At 37.9% G+C, this 24,876-nt stretch overlaps 1 protein-coding gene and 1 non-coding gene across 2 annotated transcripts in view; both read left to right on the forward strand.

Annotated features, from left to right (window-relative positions):
• Positions 1–4,960: 4,960 nt before the first annotated feature.
• On the forward strand, positions 4,961–5,042 carry Trnas-gcu (transfer RNA serine (anticodon GCU)). Its single transcript has one exon. It is a non-coding gene; the product is annotated as a tRNA-Ser (tRNA).
• Positions 5,043–7,636: 2,594 nt separating this feature from the next.
• LOC106883371 (cilia- and flagella-associated protein 43) overlaps positions 7,637–24,876 on the forward strand; it is a gene marked incomplete at its 3' end in the record, with an annotated part of 112,447 nt that continues 95,207 nt past the window's right edge. Inside the window, exons 1-5 of the mRNA XM_089363318.1 lie at positions 7,637–7,813; positions 9,205–9,446; positions 12,615–12,708; positions 21,438–21,605; positions 23,254–23,488. Coding sequence (XP_089219444.1) covers positions 7,785–7,813; positions 9,205–9,446; positions 12,615–12,708; positions 21,438–21,605; positions 23,254–23,488 — 768 coding nt within the window. The remainder of the gene's footprint in view (positions 7,814–9,204; positions 9,447–12,614; positions 12,709–21,437; positions 21,606–23,253; positions 23,489–24,876) is intronic.

Below are 24,876 nucleotides of genomic sequence, written 5' to 3' on the forward strand. Positions count from 1 at the left end.
ATAAAATCAAGACAATGTCGTTACGATCATATTAAAGTCACTTTGCAATACTACTTAAGATATTTTATCGATCTCGCTTATGAAGAAAAGTTGAATGGTAAAAATTTGGCTCTGGATAACATCCGGAATGAGAAAGATGTATTTTAAAAGTTGAAGTGTTATAACAAACACTCCTGCATCAGACTCGGTATGCAGCCGTCTCTATTCAAGGTCATCATTACACACGAGTAATTCACATGCATGAATTCTTGCCTCGTTATGTAGTAAGCCATCTCCAAACCCCAAATGTAAACAAAATTGAATTGGTTACCGATAAGGAAAATCAATATACATAACAATATAAGTGAATGTAGATAAGGACATTTTATTTTCGTTACATTTACAAATCTACAGCTCAACTGTGTGTTAACATTTACTGAAACGTGGATTATCGTGTTGGTAACTTGGTTTCCAGGCCTTAGTACTGGGTGTCTTTTTGTTTTCGGTTCTTAGCTCCGATGAGAATTATTTGTCAAAAACATTCACGTCAGTAACCATTTACATTGTATTGTATAGCGATTTGGGAAAAAAAGTTTTTGCTTTCGTTTTTCTAGAATTTTATAATACTGTTGCCAGAGTTTCATACTATCCAACTATCTTCAGAATTATTACTTATTTACAATAAGCATATCATATACATTAAGTTCTATCTTGTTTGAATATAACACAGAAAGTTTTCAACGCCACACTAAAACTTTATCTATTTTGGCTTTGGATTGACTACCATTTAAAAAAAAAATGTTTGTATTTAGTTTGTTAGCAACTGAAATGATACTAAGTAAATGGCTAGATTTTTTTTTCTGCAGCAAGTACAGAGGAATATTTCAGACATCTATATGTGATCGATCGCATCATCAGTGAAAGTTTTGGCCGAAGGATTGGCCAACGAGTTTCTAAGAAAATATATAGAAATATTTATTTGCTGGTGCATAAAAACAGAGTGAAGTGATTCCGATTTTCGTTTCAAATCGTTATATGTTGACATATTTTTTATATGCGGCTGCATGGATTAAAAACTTCAAATCTATAAATGTAAATAGTAGAGTGAGTGTTAACATATTGAATATAGTGAGTCATAAAAGAGTTTGACTATCAAACAGAAAGAAAGCGTTATGTTGATGACTAATTCTGGTCAAAGAGGCAGGCGAGAGGCAACACGTGATTTATATTAATTTGAAATAGAATGCACCGAGGCGGGTTCTTTGACTGTACAACACTTTACTGCAGGAATGTTGAACTTAAGTTTGCAGGCGGCGAGTTGGCAGAAACGTTAGCACGCCGGGCGAAATGCTTAGTGGTATTTCGTCTGCCGTTACGTTCTGAGTTCAAATTCCGCCGAGGTCGACTTTGCCTTTCATCCTTTCAGGGTCGATAAATTAAGTACCAGTTACGCATTGGGGTCGATGTAATCGACTTAACCCCTTTGTCTGTCCTTGTTTGTCCACTCTATGTTTAGCCCCTTGTGGGCAATAAAGAAATAAGAAACGTTATCACGCTGGGCGAAATGTATAGCGGTATTTCGTCTGCCGTTCTGAGTTCAAATTCCGCCGAGGTCGACTTTGCCTTTCATCCTTTCGGGGTCGATAAATTAAGTACAAGTTGCGTACTGGGGTCGATCTAATCGACTGGCCCCCTCCCCCAAAATTTCGGGCCTTGTACCTAGAATAGAAAAGAATATTGAAACATAAACTAGATCCTGTGGATCAGATAGGGGACAATTTTTTCATAGATATCCAATTCATAATATTGGCTAGAGTAAATGGATAAAGAAGTTACACATTAAAACAACTTTATAAACGGTAAAGAAAGGAAAAAATATGTTCCAAAGTTTGTGTGTAGAGATGTGTGCCCCACCACCAAAAAAAAAAGCAAAAAAACTCATGCACGTAGTTTGTATTGTCCTATTTGGTGTTTTTATGGCGTGATCGGAGATATTGTTCAAATGAATGATAAAAAGTTAGCATTGTTTTCGCTGAAAAACTTTTCAGTATTGATCACATTACTGGAATCTGCTCAGACAAACGTGCTTTAATTTGAAAGAGCAAAGAAAATAACTTTCGTTTGAGTCGGTATGCACACGCAAAGTGAATGGAAATGGGTCATATTTTTTGCAGTTGGATTCACAGCAACTGGTCGCACAACACAAGGTTTAACAGAATCTACAGAAGCAAGCCAGCACACTCGCAGCATTACCACGGGTGATGGCGAGGCTAAAGCGTTGGGAAAGCCAGGCGCCCTCACGGGCATCATCTGTTAGTGGCCCAAACCCTTCGAATATCGTAAACGCCACAGGTTGGAAGAGATAGTTCACTGTCAGGTCCCGATACTTCAGGGTTTAGAAATAGAATGCTGTGCAGAATGAGTGTGATCTTCCCTAGTATAACTCTGGGCATGTTTCAGTTTCGTTAGACCTCATTAGTAAAATTTATTCACACCATTACTGTTAGATTTTAGGATGAGTTGCAAAGTCTTTCTGAATTACTTTCTTTTTAACACTTCTTACATTAAATATGTTAACTCAAAATTAACTATATCTTATCAAGCAGATGGCGACTCCGAAGAATTTATTCTCGACATTATTCTAGTTTTCTTATGCCATTTACCGTAATATTTACATTCTTTCAAGTATGGGAGGCAACTCCGCACTTGTTTCGATATTAATTATGAAGCATAGACTTCACTTGTACTTGTCTAAGGAACTGAGTCAGGACGAATCAGATGCTAGTCTACTAAATACTTGTAAACTCCAGCCCTATTTTTATTCACACATTGTTAGTATAGAAAGAATGTATGACTAATCTTATTTCACTTCACAGTGAAACCAGGTAATATGTCTTTTTGTATATGTATAATACAAAATAACAGGAGTAAGTCCAGACAGATATTTTGTAAGCTAAAATTATAAATAACCCGAAGACGAGGTTAAAAAAAAAAGGATAAATTAGGTTATATATTGTGTGTGTGTGTGAAGCAGGATCGTAAGAGCATCGGGAGAATGCTTGCGGAATTCAGGTTCTTCGCGTTCTGAGCTCAAATTCCACCGAGGTCGTCTTTGTGTTTCATCCTTTCAGTGTCAGCAAAATAAAGTATCAGCTAAGTACCGAGGTCAAGGTTACTGGCTAACCCACCTCCCCTCAAAAATTGCTGGCTTTGTGCCTAAATTAGAAACACACATATGTATGAGTGTGATGCGAATTGCTGTGATGTGTGTGTGTGTAACGCTGTTAGAAAATTATACAGCGGTAAAACAAACAAAACATCCCACGTCTAAGTGAGGATATCACCTCTCGGAATAAATACCACCTCTTTGCTTAGATATATATCTTATACTTGTTTCAGTTATTTGACTGCGGCCACGCTGGGACCCGACAGCAACACAAACATCCCTCGCAACATGTTTATCCAACACAATGGTGTTAAATAGGGCGATATATCGTCGCCAACTTTAGACTATATTTTTTACAGTCATGGTTGCTCACATATTTGACGACTGTGATCTTATCATTAGACGGCGGCCATGCTGGGGCACCGCCTTGAAGAATTTTTAGTCGAATGAATCGGCGGAGGTAAAGGATACGCACACCACCCGGGTACTACTAAAGCAGCACGGTCCCGAACGCGCAGTCGCGCGTCCGCGCTAGCTAGTCTTGAGTGGTCGATCCTAACCCTAACCCTATCCCTAACCCGCGTGTGCAAATGAATACGTGTTTAGGGTTAGGGTTAGGGTTAGGATCGACCACTCACGACTAGCTAGCGCGGACGCGTGACTGCGCGTTCGGGACCGTGCTGCTTTAGTAGTACCCACCACCCGTTTTCGGCGTAACCTTTAACCCTAACCCTAAACACCGGGTATGCGTATTCTTTACCTTCACCAATGAATTGACCACTAGACTTATTTTTTAAAGCCTAGTACTTTTTCTGTTGATCTGTTTTGTCAAGCCGATAAGTTACGGGAACGTAAACACACCAACAACGGTTGTCAAGCGGTGGTGGAGAACAAACACGGACACATAAATATATACGTATATATATATATATATATATATACAGGACAGGCTTCTTTTCAGTTTCCGTCAACCAAATCCACTCACAAGGCTTTAGTCGGACCGAGGCTATAGCAGAAGACACTTGTATAATGTGCCACGCAGTGGGACGGAACCTGGGACTATGTGGTTGAGAAGCAAGCTTCTTACCACACACTGAGTTTAAACACTAATAACATGTTACTGTCGGACAAGACTGTTTTAAAAGTTCCAGTTAACAACCAATCGGAAATAAAAACAAAATTGCCATATAATCTAAACGAAAGGGGAAAAAGCGCATAAATAAAAACAAAAGGAATACATCAAAATCTAATATACCCATTACTAACGAGAGAGAGAGAGAGAGAGATAAAGAGAGACGAGAAAGGGGACTGAAAGAGAGTGAAAGAAAAGAAAGTGCGCGCGAGAGAGAAAGAGAGAGAGAGGGAGGGGGAGAAAGAGTTAGCAATTTCTGGAAAAGTGAAAGTGTTATTTAAATTTTTATAACATTAACTGCGAGATTGCTCTGTCTTATAATTAAGATTAAAAAGAGAACAATTTTTAGAAGATTTAAGGTTAGAGTTAGGATTTTATTTTAACCTCTCGATACGCATCTTTAAGACCCTCAATTCAACGATCTTCAATACAGTCTAAGAAGCAGCGTGCAGATCTCACTTAAATATCGTCTTTATAAAAACAACCCGAAAAAAAAAAGACAGAAGATACATTGGATAATGTAGTCCCAGATATACTATGTCTGTTCATATAGTGCTGATCTGGGACTTGTCGAATAAAATTCCCTTATAATAGCCTGTGAATTATCAGTAAAATGAAAACATATAAAAAGAAAACATCAAAATAAAAGCATATTCATTTCTAGCCACTCTGTTTCTCAAGAAGACGAGGTGGCCGAGTGGTTAAGGCGATGGACTGCTAATCCATTGGGGTCTCCCCGCGTGAGTTCGAATCTCATCCTCGTCGGTTACGTTTTTATTTAATTACGCATTTTATGTAATTATATATGTAATATATGAGTGTATTTTACTTGTTTCAGTCAATGAACTGCGCCCGTGCTGGAGTACCGGTTTGAACAAATTGACCCCAGTACCTATATTTTGTGCAAGCCTGGTACTTATTCTATCGATCTTTCACCGAACTGCTAAGTTATGAGGGCGTGAACCAACAGAAGGCAACATTGATGTACAACAAATTGCAAACTAGCGTTATAAGGATATTTTAGTTGTAAAACAGTTCAAATTAAATAGTTTACTTTTGGAGTAATAGTAGACAAAAATGTCTGGATAGTCGCAGGCGTGGCTGTGTCATAAGAAGCTTGCTTTCCAACCAAATGGTTCTGTGTCCAGTCCCACTGCATGACATCTTGGGTGTCTTCTACTATAGCCGCGGGCCAATCAAATCTCCCCGTGTTATACATACATATGTATGTATATATATATATATATATATATATATACACACATATACATATACAGACGCCATGATAGATCGCTGACCAAACCATTTAATTTTTTTCTCCGTGTTTTTCTCCTTGTTTTCTCCGTATTCTTTCTGTTGAAGAGCGTAGCTCGAAACGTTAAAGACTATCTGTATTCCCGAGCGTTAAACTAATACATCCTTTTGTTGTTTACACCACCTGTCCTCGTCTGTTGTTGTTTTTTTTTTCGTAAATTCTACCATATACATACATATTATATAAACGTATATACATACGTTATACATTTATTATATACATAAATATATACATACATGTATTTCTATCTCTTATATTTTTTTATATAATCTCTATGGGGACAAAGGAATTCCTGAAATAAATCCAGTGGTATTCACCTCTATACTGCTCTTGACATCAGGTAGCCAAATACTGTGGCCAGGCTTTAAACAGCATACTACAAAATGTATACCCAAGTATGAAATTACTACTACAGGTGTGAAACTAACGGTCACTTCCTGGTCGGCCATAACCAATTACAATGAATACGAAGATTAGTATATCTGTATACATATATATTTATTTCTAAGGTCAATTATACAGCATTTTAAATTTAAATGTGTCCGACGCACGTTTCTGCTGCATAGACAATCTCACAATGGCATTTGTATCCAGTTACTTTCGACTGGGTATTGGTCTACGAAACTTTATTCAAGTTCCATCCACTGACGTGGTCTGAAGCGAACTAAGTGTATGTAGGTTTAGCTAGCATTATATTTGTTTGGTGACTATAGTTTACTTTTTTCCCTAACCCTAAAACCCTAATCCTAAAACTATAGTGAGAGAAAGTTGTGCCGGAGCCACGTGGAACTTTAGGTGTTTTCGCTCAATAAACACTCACAACGCCCGGTCTGGGAATTGAAACCGCGATCCTATGACCGCGAGTCCGCTGCTGTAACTACTGGGCCATTGCGCCTCCACATATTGATATAAAGGCAAGTCTAATTATAAAAGTGAAGTGAAAGTGTTAAATGAAAATAAATTATATAAATGATATAAAATATAATGGTAAAACATCTAGCAAGGACAACCTCCAAGGAGAGTTCTCCAACATGGTCACTTGAAATGTTAGAAATATCAGTTAGATCTCCCTCAAATCATAGAGAGATATATTAAGTCTTTTCACGCTCCTGACTCACTGAAAAATTCCAAGTAAAGAACAGCTGAATATGGCGAAGGTAAAGAATGCGCACACCCGGTGTTTAGGGTTAGGGTTCGGATTAGGGTTTAAGGTTAGGGTTAGGGTTTAGGGTTAGTTTTATGGTTATGATTAGGGTTTTTGTTACGCCGAAAACGGATGGTGTGCGTATTCTTTACCTCCGCCGCTAAATACTACTACTAATAATATTTTACCAAAAATATTATAATTTTCGATTTAACAACTTGTACGTAAAACTGTGTGGAGGCGCAATGGTCCAGTGGTTAGGGCAGCGGACTCGCGGTTTCGATTCCCAGACCGGGCGTTGTGAGTGTTTATTGAGCGAAAACACCTAAAAGCTCCACGATGCTCGGGCAGGGGATGGTGGCGAACCCTGCTGTACTCTTTCACCACAACTTTCTCTCACTCTTTCTTCCTGTTTCTGTTATACCTGTAATTCAAAGGGTCAGCCTTGTCACACTGTGTCACGCTGAATATCCCCGAGAACTATGTTAAGGGTACACGTGTCTGTGGAGTGCTCAGCCACTTGCACGTTACTTTCACGAGCAGGCTGTTCCGTTGATCGGATCAATTGGAACCCTCGACGTCGTAAGCGACGGAGTGCCAACAACAACAACAACGTAAAACTGTGAAATATAGCACTATGTATTTTGCATGACTAAAATATTATTTTTTTACGGTACAGATATGCTACTTAATTATAAACTTCTGAAGTCACTGAGACATTTTGCACAAGTGTCAGTGAAATTATATATATATATATATATATATATATATATATATATATATATATATGTACATAAAACTCCCGCTTTGCGTCTCACCACACATTTTCGTCGCTTATCACTGCAAAGTGTCCGAATGAAAACAAAACATACCATTCTCACGTGTAAATACCTAGCAACTGTTACCATGGATGAGGTATCCTCTAGCAACCGACTGCACCGTTATTTATTTTATATCTTATTAATCTGAAATTAAAGCAACAAAAACAACAACAAAAAAAGCAAAACAATAATTCCCTCAAGACTTTTAATTTCCACCTAACAAAAGAATGATGGATAAACCAAATTTTAGTTTACTGTAAGTTTTGTTATTTTGTAATTATTATTAGTGTTTTAAACTTGTCTTATCAATGTCTTTTTCGTTGTCCTCGTGGTGGCGCTAAATTAAATTGACAAAATTGGTAGCGTAACGCACAAAAGGTCCTGTAGTGGATTAATTGAGTCTCTTTTGTTTGTGCCGAAGTCGATGTTGTCTTTCTTTCTTCCAGGGTCGATAGAGTAAAATGCCTGTCAAGTACTGACTTCGATCTAATTGATTGTTGTATAAAAAATAAATTAAACACACACACACACAAACAAACACAATTAAATTGGTTGAATCGTTTTTGTATTGGACAAAATGTCTTGCAGTATTTGATTACGATCATTTATGGACGTTCTTAGTTCAGATTCTACTTAAGTTCAACTTTGCCTGTCATCCTTCTGGGGTTGATAAAACAAAGTTCTATACATATTGGGAGTTGCTATAATCGACTAAGCCTTACCTCCAAAATTTCTGACTTTGTACATTGAGGTCGATGATATAAGTACCATCTAAGTACTGGGATCGATGTAATCACCAGTACAAAATTTCTGGCCTTGTAACTTTGGTACAATGCTTCTCAACGCCCTCACCTTTTTTTTTTTTCTCTATGGACCCCTTTCATTACTGTTTTGTTCCAGCTCCAAGCACGCTGAAGTCAACTTCACTTCTCCTTCATACCAGTCCAGGCCAAGCCAATGCATTGACAAAATTGTTTGAGTGCCAGTTGAGATGTCTTTTGAGACTATCCCACCATGTTTATTTTTCTGATGGCAATGCCTGTGATGACCCTAGTGTCAGACTGTATCAGCCCCTTGCCTTTCCCTTGGACAACATTAATGGTATGGGAAGGAGAGACTTGTATACAGGGAGACAGCTACTGGTCTTACATAAAGAAAAAGAAAACCTTGTTCAAGCCTGCACACTGGCCTCGGGCCGACCAAAGCCTTGTGAGTGGATTTGGTAGACGGAAACTGAAAGAAGCCCGTCGTATATATATATATATATATATATATATATATGTGTGTGTGTGTTTGTGTGTCTGTGTTTGTCCCTCCAACATCGCTTGACAACTGATGCTGGTGTGTTTACGTCCCCGTAACATAGCGGTTCAGTAAAAAGAGACCGATAGAATAAGTACTAGGCTTCCAAAGAATAAGTCCTGGGGTCGATTTTCTCGACTAAAGGCGGTGCTCCAGCATGGCCACAGTCAAATGACTGAAACAAGTAAAAGAGTATATGTAATAATCTATATATGTATAATGTAGATATGTAATTGTATATATATATATATATATATATATATATATATATATATATATATATATATATGTGTGTGTGTGTGTGTATAATGTTTGTATATAATAATATATGTGTTCTGTTTCCAGGTGGAATAAAAGTTACAATGGCTCAGAATTGGCACTTCTTGATTTAGAAACATATTGTTATGTAAGTGGCAAAAATGTAATCATATCTGGGAACTGGCCACCTTTTCATTTTCCTGGCACTGGAATCAGTGCATTTGCGGTGCATCAGAAAGACAAGTTAATTGCTTTATCTGATAAATGCTTACATCCGAAAATTTACATCTATCGTTTCCCTTTGTTTCTAAAAGTTACCGAATTTGAAGGTAAGTTTAGCAATTCATAGTTTTGTGTGAGACAGTGTTTGTAAGGTTAAAGCATATTTGCGCTAGTGATATCAAGCTCATGAAATGAAACTTTAATATGGTCATTATGTGAGCTGGCAGGAATTGTTAGCATGCTGGGCAAAATGCTTAGCAGCATTTTGTCTGTCTTTACGTTCTGAGTTCAAATTCTGTCAAGGTTGACTTTACCTTTCATCCTTTTTGGGGTCAATAAAATAAGTACCAGTTGAGCACTGGGGTCGATGTAATTGGCTTAGCCTCCTCCCTTGAAATTGCTGGCCTTGTGCCAAAATTTGAAACCATTATTGTTATTATGCCGCCAAGGTCGATTTTGCCTTTCATCATTTTTGGGTCAATAAATTAAGTACCAGTGAAACACTAAGGTCAATGTAATTGACTATACCCCTCCCCCAAATTTCAGGCCTTGTGCCTATCGTAGAAAGAATTATTATTATTATTATTAAGGTGGTGAGCTGGCAGTATAGTTAGCATGCTAGGCAAAATGCTTGGAGGCATTTCATCCATCTTTATGTTCTAAGTTCAAATTCTTCCAAGGTCAACTTTGCCTTTCACCCTTTTGAGGTCGCTAAAATAATTATCAGTTGAGCACTGAGGTCGATGTAATTGACTAGTCCCCTCCCACAATATTTCAGGCTATGTGCCTTTAGCACAAAGGGTTATCATTATTATTATTATTATTATTATTAAGGACAGAATCGTTAGCATACTGAACGAAATGCTTAGTGATGTTTTGCCCATCACTGCATTCTGAGTTCAAATTCTGCTGAGGTTGACTTTTATCCTTTTGGGGTTGGGAAATTAAGTACCAGTGAAACACTGGAGTTGATGTAATTGACTAGTACTCTCTCATCAAATTTCAGGCCTTGTGCTTTTAGTAGAAAGGATTATTATTATTATTGAGTAAGAGAGCAGCATATACCATCAAAGTGACACTGGGGTACAAATATACGAAGCCCAGCATATCGATCATGACTACCCATCTGGTAAGGGTACACCAGGTACATGCATCTCAACTATATGTGAGCGACATAGTGATCTCATATCAATATAAACAGCCCATGACCTTGTAGGTGGGACCCTGTTATAATGTTCTTCTGGTCGAGTAGCTCATCCCACTCAAAAGGCCCCTGAATGAGAGTCGTTTAAGGATGCTGAATGAAACACCCATGTTTCCAGAGGTGAATTATCCAAGCCCTAAACAATCCTCTCAACACATGGCTATGATGCTGTCCCACTACATGTCATCAGCCATCAAGGGACATGCTCAACTGGTTAAGGTCAAACAACCGACAAGCAAATCTGTGGTACTGAGCAGAGTATTTGCTGTAGCCCATCTTTTATACCAAGACAAAACATGTATTATTATTGTTGTTGTTGTTTTTAAGGCAAGGCTCTGGCAGAATTGTTAGCATATTGGCCAAAATGCTAAGTGGTATTTTGTCCATTTTTACCCTCTGTGTTCATATTGCTGTCAAGGTCAACTTTTCCTTTCATCCTTTCGTGGTCAATAAAATAAATATCAATTGAGCACTGGGGTCACTGTAATCAACTTACCTAACTCCCCCGAAATTGCTGGCCTTGTGCCAAAATTTAAAACCAATAAAATCATTTTGTCATACCACACCTAGGCAATGCACATTACTCAACCTTATTTTAGTCTAAGAACTACAATTAACTTCGAGAATAGAATATTGGCAAGCCAATGGTAAGGTCAGCAGATCAGATTTTCATACTGATATTGCTTCAGGTCCAAGATCAAAATACTTAGCGCCCAAAGGAAAAAAGATTACATAGTTCTTTGTTGGTACTATCACCACCATCAATACAAGCAGTACCACCACCATTTCTGCCACTACCATCATCATTAGATCATCATCATCATTATCATTGTCACCACCACCACCATGTCCATGACGATGAAAACGACGATGACCACCACCACCACCACCACCAATGCCATGACGATCATGACTACCTTGACCATAATGACAACAATGATGATGATGACCATGACAACCACAACTGCCACCACCACCACAAACACCACCACCACCAAAACTACCACCACCAACAAAACCACCACCACCACCACCACCACCATCATTTTTACATTTGCTTTGTACGATGCTAGTGTGTGTTGAATGAAACATCTTGAAGCAATATTCTACAACAGATGCCCTTCCTGACATCAACCCTTGCTTGTCCTCAAGTAAGGTACTTTATTCAACATCTCCACATCAAATCACTGAGCTGCCAGAGTTTTTGCTTAGTTGGGGCATACACAAAGTCACCTCTGCCTGTGTGGTATCAGTCTAAAGACACATTCAAATACACACTAACCCACACATACTAACACACACTCTATCTTTCACACACACATATAAGAAAATGGCAGCGGCGCAATGGCCCAGTGGTTAGGGCAGCGGACTCGCGGTCATAGTATTGCAGTTTCAATTCCCAGACCGGGCGTTGTGAGTGCTTATTGAGCAAAAACACCTAAAGCTCCACTAGGCTCTGGCAGGGGATGGTGGCGAACCCTGCTGTACTCTTTCACCACAACTTTCTCTCACTCTTACTTCCTGTTTCTGTTGTGCCTGTAATTCAAAGGGTCAGCCTTGTCACACTGTGTCACGCTGAATATCCCCGAGAACTACGTTAAGGATACACGTGTCTTTGGTGTGCTCAGCCACTTGCACGTTAATTTCACGAGCAGGCTGTTCCGTTGATCGGATCAACTGGAACCCTCGACATCGTAAGTGACGGAGTGCCAACAACAACAACATAAGAAAATGAGGTTGTGTGTGTTGGCATAATAAATAGAAGAAATTGGGCACAAATAATGAGAACACAATACAGACAGAAGAAAACCATTTGGAGAGAATCAGTCGAAAACTACAGCTGTTATAATCTTTTACACACACGCACGCACACACACGCACACACACACACACACAGAGGATTTATATTATAGATTAATTAAAAGAAACACAGAGCATTTCAACAGAAATATGGTAACAAAAGGGTCAATCTTACAGTTACTGTAATTTTCTTCTGAAAGATTTTTTATTTGAATAATTTTCATCAGTTTTTTTACAGACTCACCAACGCTTTTTTTTCTTTCGTTAACAGGTGGTGGAAAATTAGAATGTCAGGCTTTGCTATTTTCTCCTTCTGATTATTTGATCAGCATCTCAGGAATTCCTGATTATGAACTAAGTCTATGGTAATGAAACAATTTTTCATTGAGTCACACACACACACACACACATCACAGTAGTCTGATGAATGGTCATGTGAATGAAAAATAAATGTGCCCTTTTAAAGCCTAGCCAGGCTCATGGGCCCGGTTTCCTGGTTTCAACGGCGTATGAGTTCCCCAGCTGGACGGGACGCCAATCCATCACAGCGTTACTCATTTTTGCCAGCTGAGTGGACTGGAGCGACGTGAAATGAAGTGTTTTGCTCAAGAACACAATGCATTGCCCAGTCCAGGAATCGAAACCACAATCTTACGATCATGATGCTGACACCCTAACCACTAAGCCACGCACCTCCACTTATATATATATATATATATAGACATGGCTGTGTGGTAAGAAGCTTGCTTCCCAATGGTTCCAGGTTCAGTCCCATTGCATGGCACCTCGGGCAAGTGTCTTCTGCTATAGCCTCGGACTGACTGAAGCCTTAGGAGTAGATTTGGTAGACGGAAACTGAAAGAAGCCCATTGTATATATGTGTGCGTGTGTGTGTCTTTCTGTCTGTGTTTGTCCCCCACCACCACTTGTCAACTGGTGTTGGTATGTTTAAATCCTTGTAACTTAGCAGTTTAGCAAAAGAGACTGATAGAATAAGTACCAGGCTTTAAGAAAAAAAAAAATAAGCTCTGGGGATGATTCATTTGATTAAAAATCCTTCAAAGTGGTGCTCCAGCATGGCCACAATCAAAAGACTGGAACAAGTAAAAAATAAAAGATAAAAGATACACACACACACACACACACACATGTGCATGTTCACACATCCATCATACACTTGTGCACACACACACACACACACACATGCAAACACGTGGACACACACACATGAACACATGCAACCACACACACACACCCACACACACACATATGCATGTTCACACACAGCCATCCCACACACTTGTGCACACACACACATGCATACTCGTGGACACACACACACATACACATGCACACACATACATACACACATACACACAGAAACTCCCTGCAGAACTCCTCAGAGTTTCTCTATGTATGCAATTCTTTAGCTTCAAAGACATATGTACCATTATATGAATTGGAGAAAATTGTCTCCCATTTGCACACTCAAAAGCATTTTTTTATTATTTTACAACCATGCCTCCTTCTACCTCATTTCCACATTTTCCTCACACATACACCCATCCACCCACCCACCCACCCACATCTCACACCCGTAGTAATGCATGTCAATATATTTCTGCACCTTAAGGCAGCAAGCTGGCAGAATCTGTAGTGCACCAGTTGAAATGCTTAGTGGCATTTCATCCATTCTTACATTCTAAGTTCAAATTCCACCGAGATTCACTTTGCCTTTCATTCTTTCAGGGTCGATAAAATAAGTACCATTTGAGTACCGGAGTCAATGTAGTCAACTTATCTCCTTCCCCAAAATTGCTGGCCTTGTGCCAAATCTTCAAATCAATATATTTCTGCCAAATCATCATCATATACATGCACACACAGACATACACACACTTCTGCACTCACTCACATGCACATACACACACACACATACACATTCCCATTCTGTCTACGTACACATGCCAACACACACATCCACACCCACCCATTGAGACATCCTTCAGACTGCCTCTCAAACACCCTTCTACTGCCCTGACTTCTACCGACCATCCCATCTACGCACGTGTGCAAAAACACACAACAAGACCATCCATACACCTGTCACCATAGCTGCTGATCTCTCACTATGACATTAACAGACACACAGATCACTCACATAAATACATGTGAACAGTTGATACCACATACACACACACACGCACACAATTACAACCACATACACACACGCTACCATGCACACATGCACTCAGTTACTGCCACACACACCCATGATACCATACACACACACACACACACACGGTATCACACACACATTTCCCACCACACACACACACACACACACACACACACACACACACACACTTAGTTACTGCCATACACACACATATGCACACACACACCCACACATACCAAACATTCTTCACACTCTTGTGCCCCATGCCACTAGGCAGAATAGGTATTCTTACTTGACCTCACAAAATGCAAAAATGCATGCACTGCTTTTTTGTTGGGGGAGGGGGAGAATTTTGATGCTTGCCATGGGTGCCATTTACCCTAGCTACACCCCTGTATATATATATATATATATATATATATATATATATATATATATATACATGCATGTTGATTGGTTAAAACCGTACTAAAAAAATTCGGTTTATTGGAGCCTTCTAAGAGATACAAAGAGGAAGAAGTCAGTCATTTTACTACAGTTGTCAAGAACTCAACTTTCATTTAAATACATTTTGAAATCTGATGATTACCATGAATGTATGAAAGCTCTAATTGAACTTTATGAACATCGTACCATATATATATATATATATATATATATATATATATATATATATATATATATATATATATGTATATGTCATCATCATCATCATCATCATCATCATCATCGTCGTTTAACGTCCGCTTTCCATGCTAGCATGGGTTGGACAATTTGACTGAAGACTGGCAAGCCAGAAGGCTACACCAGGCTCTAATCTTATCTGGCAGAGTTTCTACAGCTGGATGCCCTTCCTAACGCCAACCACTCCGAGAGTGTAGTGGGTGCTTTTACGTGCCACCGGCACGAAGGCCAGTCAGGCGGTACTGGCAACGGCCACGCTCAAAATGGTGCTATTTATGTGCCACCAGCATGGAAGCCAGACAGCTGCTCTGGCAATGATCACACTCGGATGGTGCTCTTAGTGCTCCACTGGTACAGGTGCCATCATGATTTCGCTTCGCTTGCCCCAACAGGTCTTCGCAAGTCAAGTTTAGTGTTCAATGAAAGAGACGTTGGCATGGGTGCCAGTCTACAAATTTAGTTCGATTTCAATTTCACTTGCCTCAACAGGTCTTCAGAAGTGGAGTTTAGTGTCCGATGAAGGAATGTTTCGCGGAAGTAGGCTGGCTACATCCCTAGCAGAGGCCTTGGATTTTGGTCTCACTTGGCTTGCCGGGTCTTCTATCGTCAGTAGATCACATATCCGAAAAAGAAGCACTCTGTGTTACAATATATATATATATATATATATATATATATATATATATATATATATATATACACACACTGGGGCGTAGCTAGGGTAAATGGCGCACAGGGCAAGCATCAAAATTGTGCCCCTCCCCAACTAACAAGCAGTGCATGTATTTTGTTAGGTCAAGTAAGAATACCTATTCTGTCTTGTGGCATGGATGGCGATAAGCAAAACAAAGTATGCCTGAAAAGATTCCAAATGATTTTTAATGGCTTAATTAGAAAATGATCTTGGCCAAAATCGTTCCCCACTCAAAGTGGCACCCAGGGCATGTGCCTTGCTTGCCCCACCCTAGCTACACCCCTGTATACATATATATATATATAAATTTATGTATATATTAATATTATCTCAGTTTAAAAAAACCTTGACAATGTAAATATGTTAATAGTTACCATGGGCAGCAAAAATTACATAAAAAAACCCAGGATATCACACCTGTTTTATAGGTAGAGATACCAAGTTAAAGCGATGCATTTTGAGTAGATATGAATGATAACAATAAATGGAGCAAAACGCATATAAATAAATAAAGGAACTTTTATTTATATGCGTTTTGCTCCATTTATTGTTATTATATATATGTATAAAGTTTGTGTATAAAGCTTGAAACACGTGTACCGCGGAATTCTTTGTGTTCTGTTTTAATTTTTCTGTTTTTAATTTATATATATATATATATATATATATATATATATATTTTCTTTTACATTATTCCTTTTAATGGAGATCCACTTTTTGACAGAGTATATGTGTAAATTATAGGATGTGTGTGTGTGTAAATGTGTGAGTGTATGTGTGTGCATTTGTGTGTGTGTGTGTGTGTATGTTAGTGAATAGCTAGTATTAATATTAGTAGCCATTATCAAATAAAGAATTGAAAACATTAAAAAAAAAAAAATCAGCAAGAATAAATATGTATTTATAAATTTATAGATTAATGATAAAATGCACAATGTTTTCATGTTATTGACCTTTTCAAACTAATGTGCTATAAAAATGAGATTAAATTAAAGTACATATCATAGCAAAATATAGTTCTGAAAAAATTATGGGAAAAAAACATATTGAACATACAGTGAGAGGTGGAGTGGGTGAACCTTGGATTAAACTTTTCTTTTTCTTTTTGCTCATAGGTTTCAAATTCTAATGTACTTTATTTGAACACACACACACACACACACACACACACACAAACACAAACACACACACACACAAACACACAGAGATACATGCACATCACACACACACATGCACATACACATACATACTCATTACACACACACACACATGTGCACAAATATATTGTATGTATATGCATGTAGGTGTGACTGTTTGGTAAGTTTACCTCCTAACCACATTGTTCTGGGTTCAATCTCACTGCGTGGCACCTTGGGCAAGAGTCTTCTACTATAGTCTCAGGCCAACCAAAGCCTCGTGAGTGGATTTTGTTGATGGAAACTGAAAGAAGCCCATCATATATATAAAAATATGTATATATTTATGTGTGTGTGCCGTTTTATCTGAATTTGTTCCCACCACAACTTGACAACTGGTGTTGGTACATTTATCCCCATAACTTAGCAGTTCAGCAAATACAGACCACAAAAATAAGTATCAGGCTTAAAATTAAAAATAAGTACTTGGGTTGATTCCTTTGAATTAGTGTATAAATACACACATATATATAGATATGTATGTGTGTGTATATGTATATATATACATACATACATATATATATATATATATATATATATATATATATATATATATATATATATATATATATATATATGTATATATATACATGTATATATATTTCGTTTTGGGATTTGGTTTGCAAGATTTTTTATGTGATTTCGTGTGTTGAAGCATATTCTGTTGTGTCTGGGGAGAGTCATTTTCTTATTGTGCCTTGAAATTTAACACACTCACCGTTAAAATTTCCACTTATTTCTTATTTTTATTTTCCTAAAATTTTCGTTGCGTCTTGCAACCTTATCAAGAGTCAAGACTATTGATAAGGTTGCAAGACCCAACGAAAATTTTAGGAAAATAAAAAAAGAAATAAGTGGAAATTTTAACGGTGAGTGTGTTAAATTTCAAGGCACAATAAGAAAATGACTCTCCCCAGACACAACAGAACATGTATATATACATATATATATATATATATGTATAATATTCAGTACAGCTTTATGTTGGAAGTATGTAGCGTTAATGTGACATAAAGAGAAATTACAGAACTTGAAGTTGCAGGTTTGTTCAGTTGGTTGGTGGTAAATGTCAGTCTTGGCTATGTAATCCTTTTTTATCTCATATGTATTTATAAATACATGCAGATGGCTATGTGTGTAGATATATATATGCATGTTATATATATGCAGGTTATGAAGGTCACACACACACGTGTGTGTGTGTATTGGGTGAAGTAGAATACATGATTACCAGATAGTTAATCAAGTTATACAAGGCATCATTCCCAGTAATGACTGGCACAGCAGTAACATCATAAACTGCTTGGAAATCAAAGGAGATACCTTCAAGAGAAACAACTATAGAGGAATAATGAGATGCAGTTTGACTTTGTGCCCAGAAAAGGTTCTATGGATGCAACCTTCCTTGTGCAGCAACTGTAAGAGAAATAATTGACTAAGAGTAAACCATTATTCCTGGCATTCATTGACTCAGAGAAGGTGTTTGTTATTGCATCATTTACCAAAGAGAAAAATTGGGCATAAGACAAATCAGATGTAGTGTGTAAAAAAGAAGATTCCATTGGTATAGTCATATGACGCATATAGATGAGGAGAGCTGTATAAAGAAGTATTGCTCACTTAATGTAAATGGAAGATATAGGATAAAGTAGTGAAAGCTGATCACAAGACCTTGGACTTCATTCAGGTGAACTCCAAGTTGTACACTGAATCCATTGCTATACTCATTGCCAACCATCACCTTACTGACAGCATCCCAGTACATGGCTTGTACAGCTACCACCAGCCACTCATTTATTCCTAGTTTCCTCACAGTACAAATTTATTATTCATATACAAGAATGTTGTTGTAAGTGACTTTGAAGTTTCAGCCATCTTAGCCGTTGTCAAACTGTAAGTTGAACAATAGCTTAGCTGGCCAAAATTCGAAGTCACTGTCAAGAACATTCTTGTATAAGAATAATGTGTGCACGTGTGTATGTGCATGCTTGTGTGTATGTGTATGTGTGTGTGTGTGTGTATGTGTATGTGTATATACGTCTGTATGTATGTGTGTGTGCATGAATGTATATGTGTGTGTGTGTGTGTGTGGATGTATGTGCATGTATTATGTGTATGTATTGTATGTATGTATGTATGTATGTGTGTATGTATGTGTGTATGTATGTGTGTATGTATGTGTGTATGCATGTGTGTATGATGCATGTCTGTAAAATAACTTTTAGCCACAAACAGAGCATTTTCTGTCCATTGTTCGTGCCTGAGATACTCTGAGAATGTGGATGCTGGAATAAGAATAGGTTGGGCGAAGTTCAGAGACCTTTTACTTTTATTAGTAACAAAGGGACTCTTCCTCAGAGTGAAAGGCAGGCTGTATGATGCCTGTGTGCAAACAACCATGCTACTCGGTAGTGAATCATGAGCTACGGCTGTAGAAGACATGCGAAGGCTTGAAAGAAGTGAAGCTAGTATGCTTCACTGGATGTGCAATGTCAGTATGCATGTATGACAGAGTTTAAGCATCTTGAGAGAAAAATTGGGCATGAGAGGCATCAGATGTTGTGTGTAAAAGAGAAGACTGTACTGGTATGGTCATGTGATGCATATGGACAAGGACAGCTGTGTAAAGAAGTGCCGATCTCTAACTGTGGAGGGAACCTTTGGAAAAAGTTGGCCCAAGAAGACATGGGACAAGGTGGTGAAGCATGATTTCAGGAGGCAATGACAAATGAGACCTTTGAGACCTTTGGAGGTTTTCTGTGCTTGAGAAGACTCATCAGGACACGTGGAATCATAGTCATAGACAGTGTTGTGTTCGTGACACATAAAAGGCACCTGTGCCGGTGACATGTGAAAGGCACCCATGCCAGTGACATATAAAAGGCACCCGCTACACTCTTGGAGTGGTTGTCGTTAGGAAGGACATCTTGCTGTAGAAACTAATCCAAAATCAGGCTGGAGCTTACCAGTTCCAGTCAAACCATCTAACACATGCCAGCATGGAAAACAAATGCTAAATGACGATGATGGTGTACTCTACAAAAGTATAGAATAGCCCATCAGATATAAAATTGTTTTTATATTATGAACCTGATCACTGACCTACATTCAACTGTCTCCATTATAACACCTTAGTCCACTTCAGCAGCCGTAAAAGACAAAATGGATACTAGTGGAAAGCTACCTGTACAAGTTCCCTTTCCTGCAATAACTGGAAGTGGGTCAGAGGAAATCTTTAATGATCACCCCTTATATATATATCATCATCATCATCATCATAGTCCTTTAACGGCTGCTTTCCATGCTAGCATGGGTTGGACGATTTGACTGAGGACTGGTGAACAGATGGTTACACCAGGCTCCAATCTGATTTGGCAGAGTTTCTACAGCTGGATGCCCTTCCTAACGCCAACCACTCCAAGAGTGTAGTGGGTGCTTTTACGTGCCACCGGCACAAAGGCCAGTCAGGCGGTACTGGCAACGGCCATGCTCAAAATGGTGTATTTTACGTGCCACCTGCACAGGAGGCAGTCAAGCAGCACTGGCAATATATATATATATATATATATATATATATATACACACACACACACACACACACATTTATATATACATATTGTTGTCAATAGTGGAGCACAACTGTCACTACATAAACCTGATGATTGCATAATGTATGAAAGTACTAGTTTATTTCAATATTGTAAAACTGTAAATATTGGAAATCATGAAATGTGGAAATCGGACTAAGCTGGAATTTTATTGATTAATATATATATATATATATATATATATAAATGAAATATTCAAACACTGAGATTTGAAGTTAGATGTCACTACTGTTCATATCATCTGTGGATAAATTCAAAATTTGATGATATCACCAGTAGTAGCATGGGTGGAACGCAGTTATGATAGCTTTAAGGAGCTATGAAATATAAATTTGCACGAAGCGTAATGATGCTTAATGAGCATCTACTTGCTAGAAATAAGAGCTAAGTCTTAATAATCCACCGTAGCGCACCAATATAACAGAGAAAAACAGTATGTGAGGAAAACAAAGAATTAAAACATTTAACAGCACAAATAAAAATATTACCCATGCTACTACTGGTGATATCATCAAATTTTGAATTTATCCACAGATGATATGAACAGTAGTTCATCTAACTTCAAATCTCAGTGTTTGAATATTTCATTATATATATATATATATATATATATATATATATATATATATATATATATATATCTGTAAAAATATGTGACACTTATTCAATATATATATATATATATATATATATATATATACATTCACTCAAACTTTTTCGCATTATTTCCTAGGAACTATCATGAAGGTCTGAAGCTTTGCACCATGGAATTGCCACTGTATAATATAACAAGTGTCTCCTTCAATCCTGGCAACTGGCAAAATCTGTGTGTGACATACCCTGATATAATCTACATTTACAGGATAATGAAGTCAAATGATTATTTTGAAATGCAGTTAAAGTAAGTAATTTTTGTTTATTTTCCAAGATATTTCATAATTGTTACATGGTTCTTTATTTCTATTTTTTTAAAGAGCATTTTATATATCAAATATAATACTTATTTATTCACATTGTTTTAAATTAATCATGTATTGTCTCATAACTTCAAGATTTGGATGATCTCATTGTTTAGTTTTTGAATGGCATTGTAGGGTAGGTGTGAGAGACTGGATCTGGCTGATTTGAACATAAAATAGGTAGAATATTTGGGCTGGATATGGTCAGTTTAAACCTTGTTAGATATTCTAATAATCTCAGTGACTGTTTATGAAGGACTAGCTGCTTTCTCTCTATCTCTATATCTGCAATTGCTGTCAACTTGAAAGGCTCAATTGGATTACTTAGAGTAGACACCCCCTCTCTTTCTCTCTCTCTCTTCCTGTCCTCTCTTCTCTCTCTCCCCTTCTCTCCTCTCTCTCTCCCCTTCTCTCCTCTATCTCTCTCTCTCCTATCTTTCTCATCTCCTCTCTCTCCACTCACTCCTCCCACTTCCCCTCCTATGCTTTTCTATATTCAACAATGCCTTTTTCTCTTTCAGTGTCAGTAACACCAACTGCCTCAAAGTCTGGAACATCTCGCACTCTGATTTGTACACTACAGAACATTAGCACACCTCTGCTTTCTGCTCATCTCTTTGCTAAATATACCTGACACTTAGCTTCTCTTTTAGTCATTTGGTATTGTTCACTACTGTTGCTTTTCTTCCAGTTTTTCTGGTCTGTCTCTTAGCTTTTATGGCTCTCTATAATATACTTTTCGAGCAAGATCGTTGCCAGTGCTGCTGGACTGGCTCTTGTGTGGGTGGCACATAAAATACACCATTTTGAGCGTGGCCATTGCCAGTACCGCCTGACTGGCCTTTGTGTCGGTGGCACGTAAAAGCACCCACTACACTCTCAGAGTGGTTGGCGTTAGGAAGGGCATCCAGCTGTAGAAACTGGTGTAGCCATCTGGTTTCACCAGTCCTCAGTCAAAATCGTCCAACCCATGCTAGCATGGAAAGTGGACGTTAAACGATGATGATGATGATGATGATGATGTACCTTTCTGTCTGCTTGAGCCAAGATCTAGCGATAGATGTGGTCTATAGACTTCAGTAGATTGTCTCAAAGGAACTTCTGGTTGTCCTCTTATATAGATATAATATAGAAAGATATCGTATCTCTCCAATTCCTCCTTTCTCTCATCAAATGCTTCAACTAATACTTCTCTCAACTGACAACTGTTTGATGTCCCCTTAAGCTTCTATATCCTTCTTCTCCAAACTAACTCTTACCCTGAAATCATTAATCACTAATCTATGTTTGATGGTATATTCTTCACCAGCAAAAGGTTTGGCATTCACAACCATCTGCCTATCCTGCTTTCTGGAAAGAATGAAATCTATCTGGCTTGTCTTGTTCAAATGTAAAAAATCCTTAGAGCTTATTTAAGTTTTCATTTGTTGTTTTCTTCTCACAAGAGCACAGCATTTGAAAACTCAATAATTACCAACAATAGGCATTATCAAATTAATTATTAGAAATATTTGATGATTTCTCTGTTTCACAATTTCATACTAAAAGTTCTCAAGGTTCTAACATAATTTAACTCTTTTATCTTCACAGAACTATTGATTGTCCTCCACGAAGTAAGGCAGAGAAGTTTAAGTATAAAGAAAATGAACAACTGCTCCATCCTGGTTTGGAAATACCTCTGGCTGCTGTAGCTTGTATCGCAGGAAAGGAATCTTATAAATTACACCAAAAACTCGAAAATATTTCTCGCATACATCCAATCTCACAGAGTTGGCAGTCAGATTCAGCTGTATTTATAGGCTGTGAGCAGGGACAACTTTTGAAAGTAAGCCTCTCAGTCTTCAATTAACATTTGTTTCATCAGACATATCGAATTATGGTCATCATCATTGTCATCATTGAGAGTGGTGTCAATGGCATTCATTACTCCTACCACTGTCATTGTCGTTGTTGTTGAGTGCCCTTGTTCAGCTCTGCTCAGTTACACTCAAAGTATGGAAGCAACCACGGTAAAATACTCAAGACATTGTCAGCAGCTTTTGGTCTAGGTTTTATGTAATCATCTTCATCATCGTTTAACATCCGCTTTCCATGCTAGCATGGGTTGGACGATTTGACTGAGGACTGGCAAGTCAGAAGGCTGCATCAGGCTCCAATCTGATCTGGCAGAGTTTCTACAGCTGAATGCCCTTCCTAACGCCAACCACTCCAAGAGAATGTTCCCAGGCTTGGCTGTGTGGTTAAGAAGCCTGTTTTGCAACCAGGTAGTTTTGGGTTTGGTCTCACTGTGCAAAATCTTGGGGAAAGTGTCTTTTACTATAGTCCCAGGCCAACCAATGCCCTGAGAGTGGATTTGGGAGATGAAAACTATGTGGAAGCTTGTTGTGTCATCATTATCATTGTTTAATTATATGTGTGTGTGTGTGTGTGTCTATACATATATATACATATATATATATATATATATATATATATATATATATATATATATATATATATATATATATATATATATATATATATGCTGGTGGCACATAAAAGCACCCACTACACTCTCTGAGTGGTTGGCGTTAGGAAGGGCATCCAGCTGTAGAAACTCTGCCAAATCAGATTGGAGCCTGGTGTAGCCATCTGGTTTCACCAGTCCTCAGTCAAATCGTCCAACCCATGCTAGCATGGAAAGCGGACGTTAAATGATGACGATGACAACGACGACGACATACATACATACATACATATATATATATATATATATATATATATATTTACTACGTGTCCATTTATTTATTTACTACACATTAAAAAAAAATTATATAGGTATGTCATATCTTCTGTTTGTTGTCTTCTTTTTATTTAATCTTGAAAAAAAAAAATATACAGGGTGCATAAGGTATTTGAGGACATACCCTTTTTGGGTCATTGCTGCATTTGTTGCTAACTCTGTATAATCTTTGATTCAGAAAATAATAATGGCTAACCATCAGCTTACTCAAGGAATGAAGTGGCATGCTGTTATTGTGGTTATAAAGGTTGAGCATAGCGATTCAGAAATATCTCGATTTTTAAAAGTTTCCAGATCTTTCGTCTACAAAGTTTGTAAGGCGTTAGAGACTGAAGATGGAAATGTATCACCAGTATAAAAGCATAAAAAGCATTCTAAAGGCTCTGAAATCATCAGGAACACCTGAATTTATCCATGCATATGAATTATTC

The sequence above is a fragment of the Octopus bimaculoides genome, chromosome 14 (assembly GCF_046866305.1).
Source record: "Octopus bimaculoides isolate indiv1 chromosome 14, ASM4686630v1, whole genome shotgun sequence".
Classification (NCBI taxonomy): domain Eukaryota; kingdom Metazoa; phylum Mollusca; class Cephalopoda; order Octopoda; family Octopodidae; genus Octopus; species Octopus bimaculoides.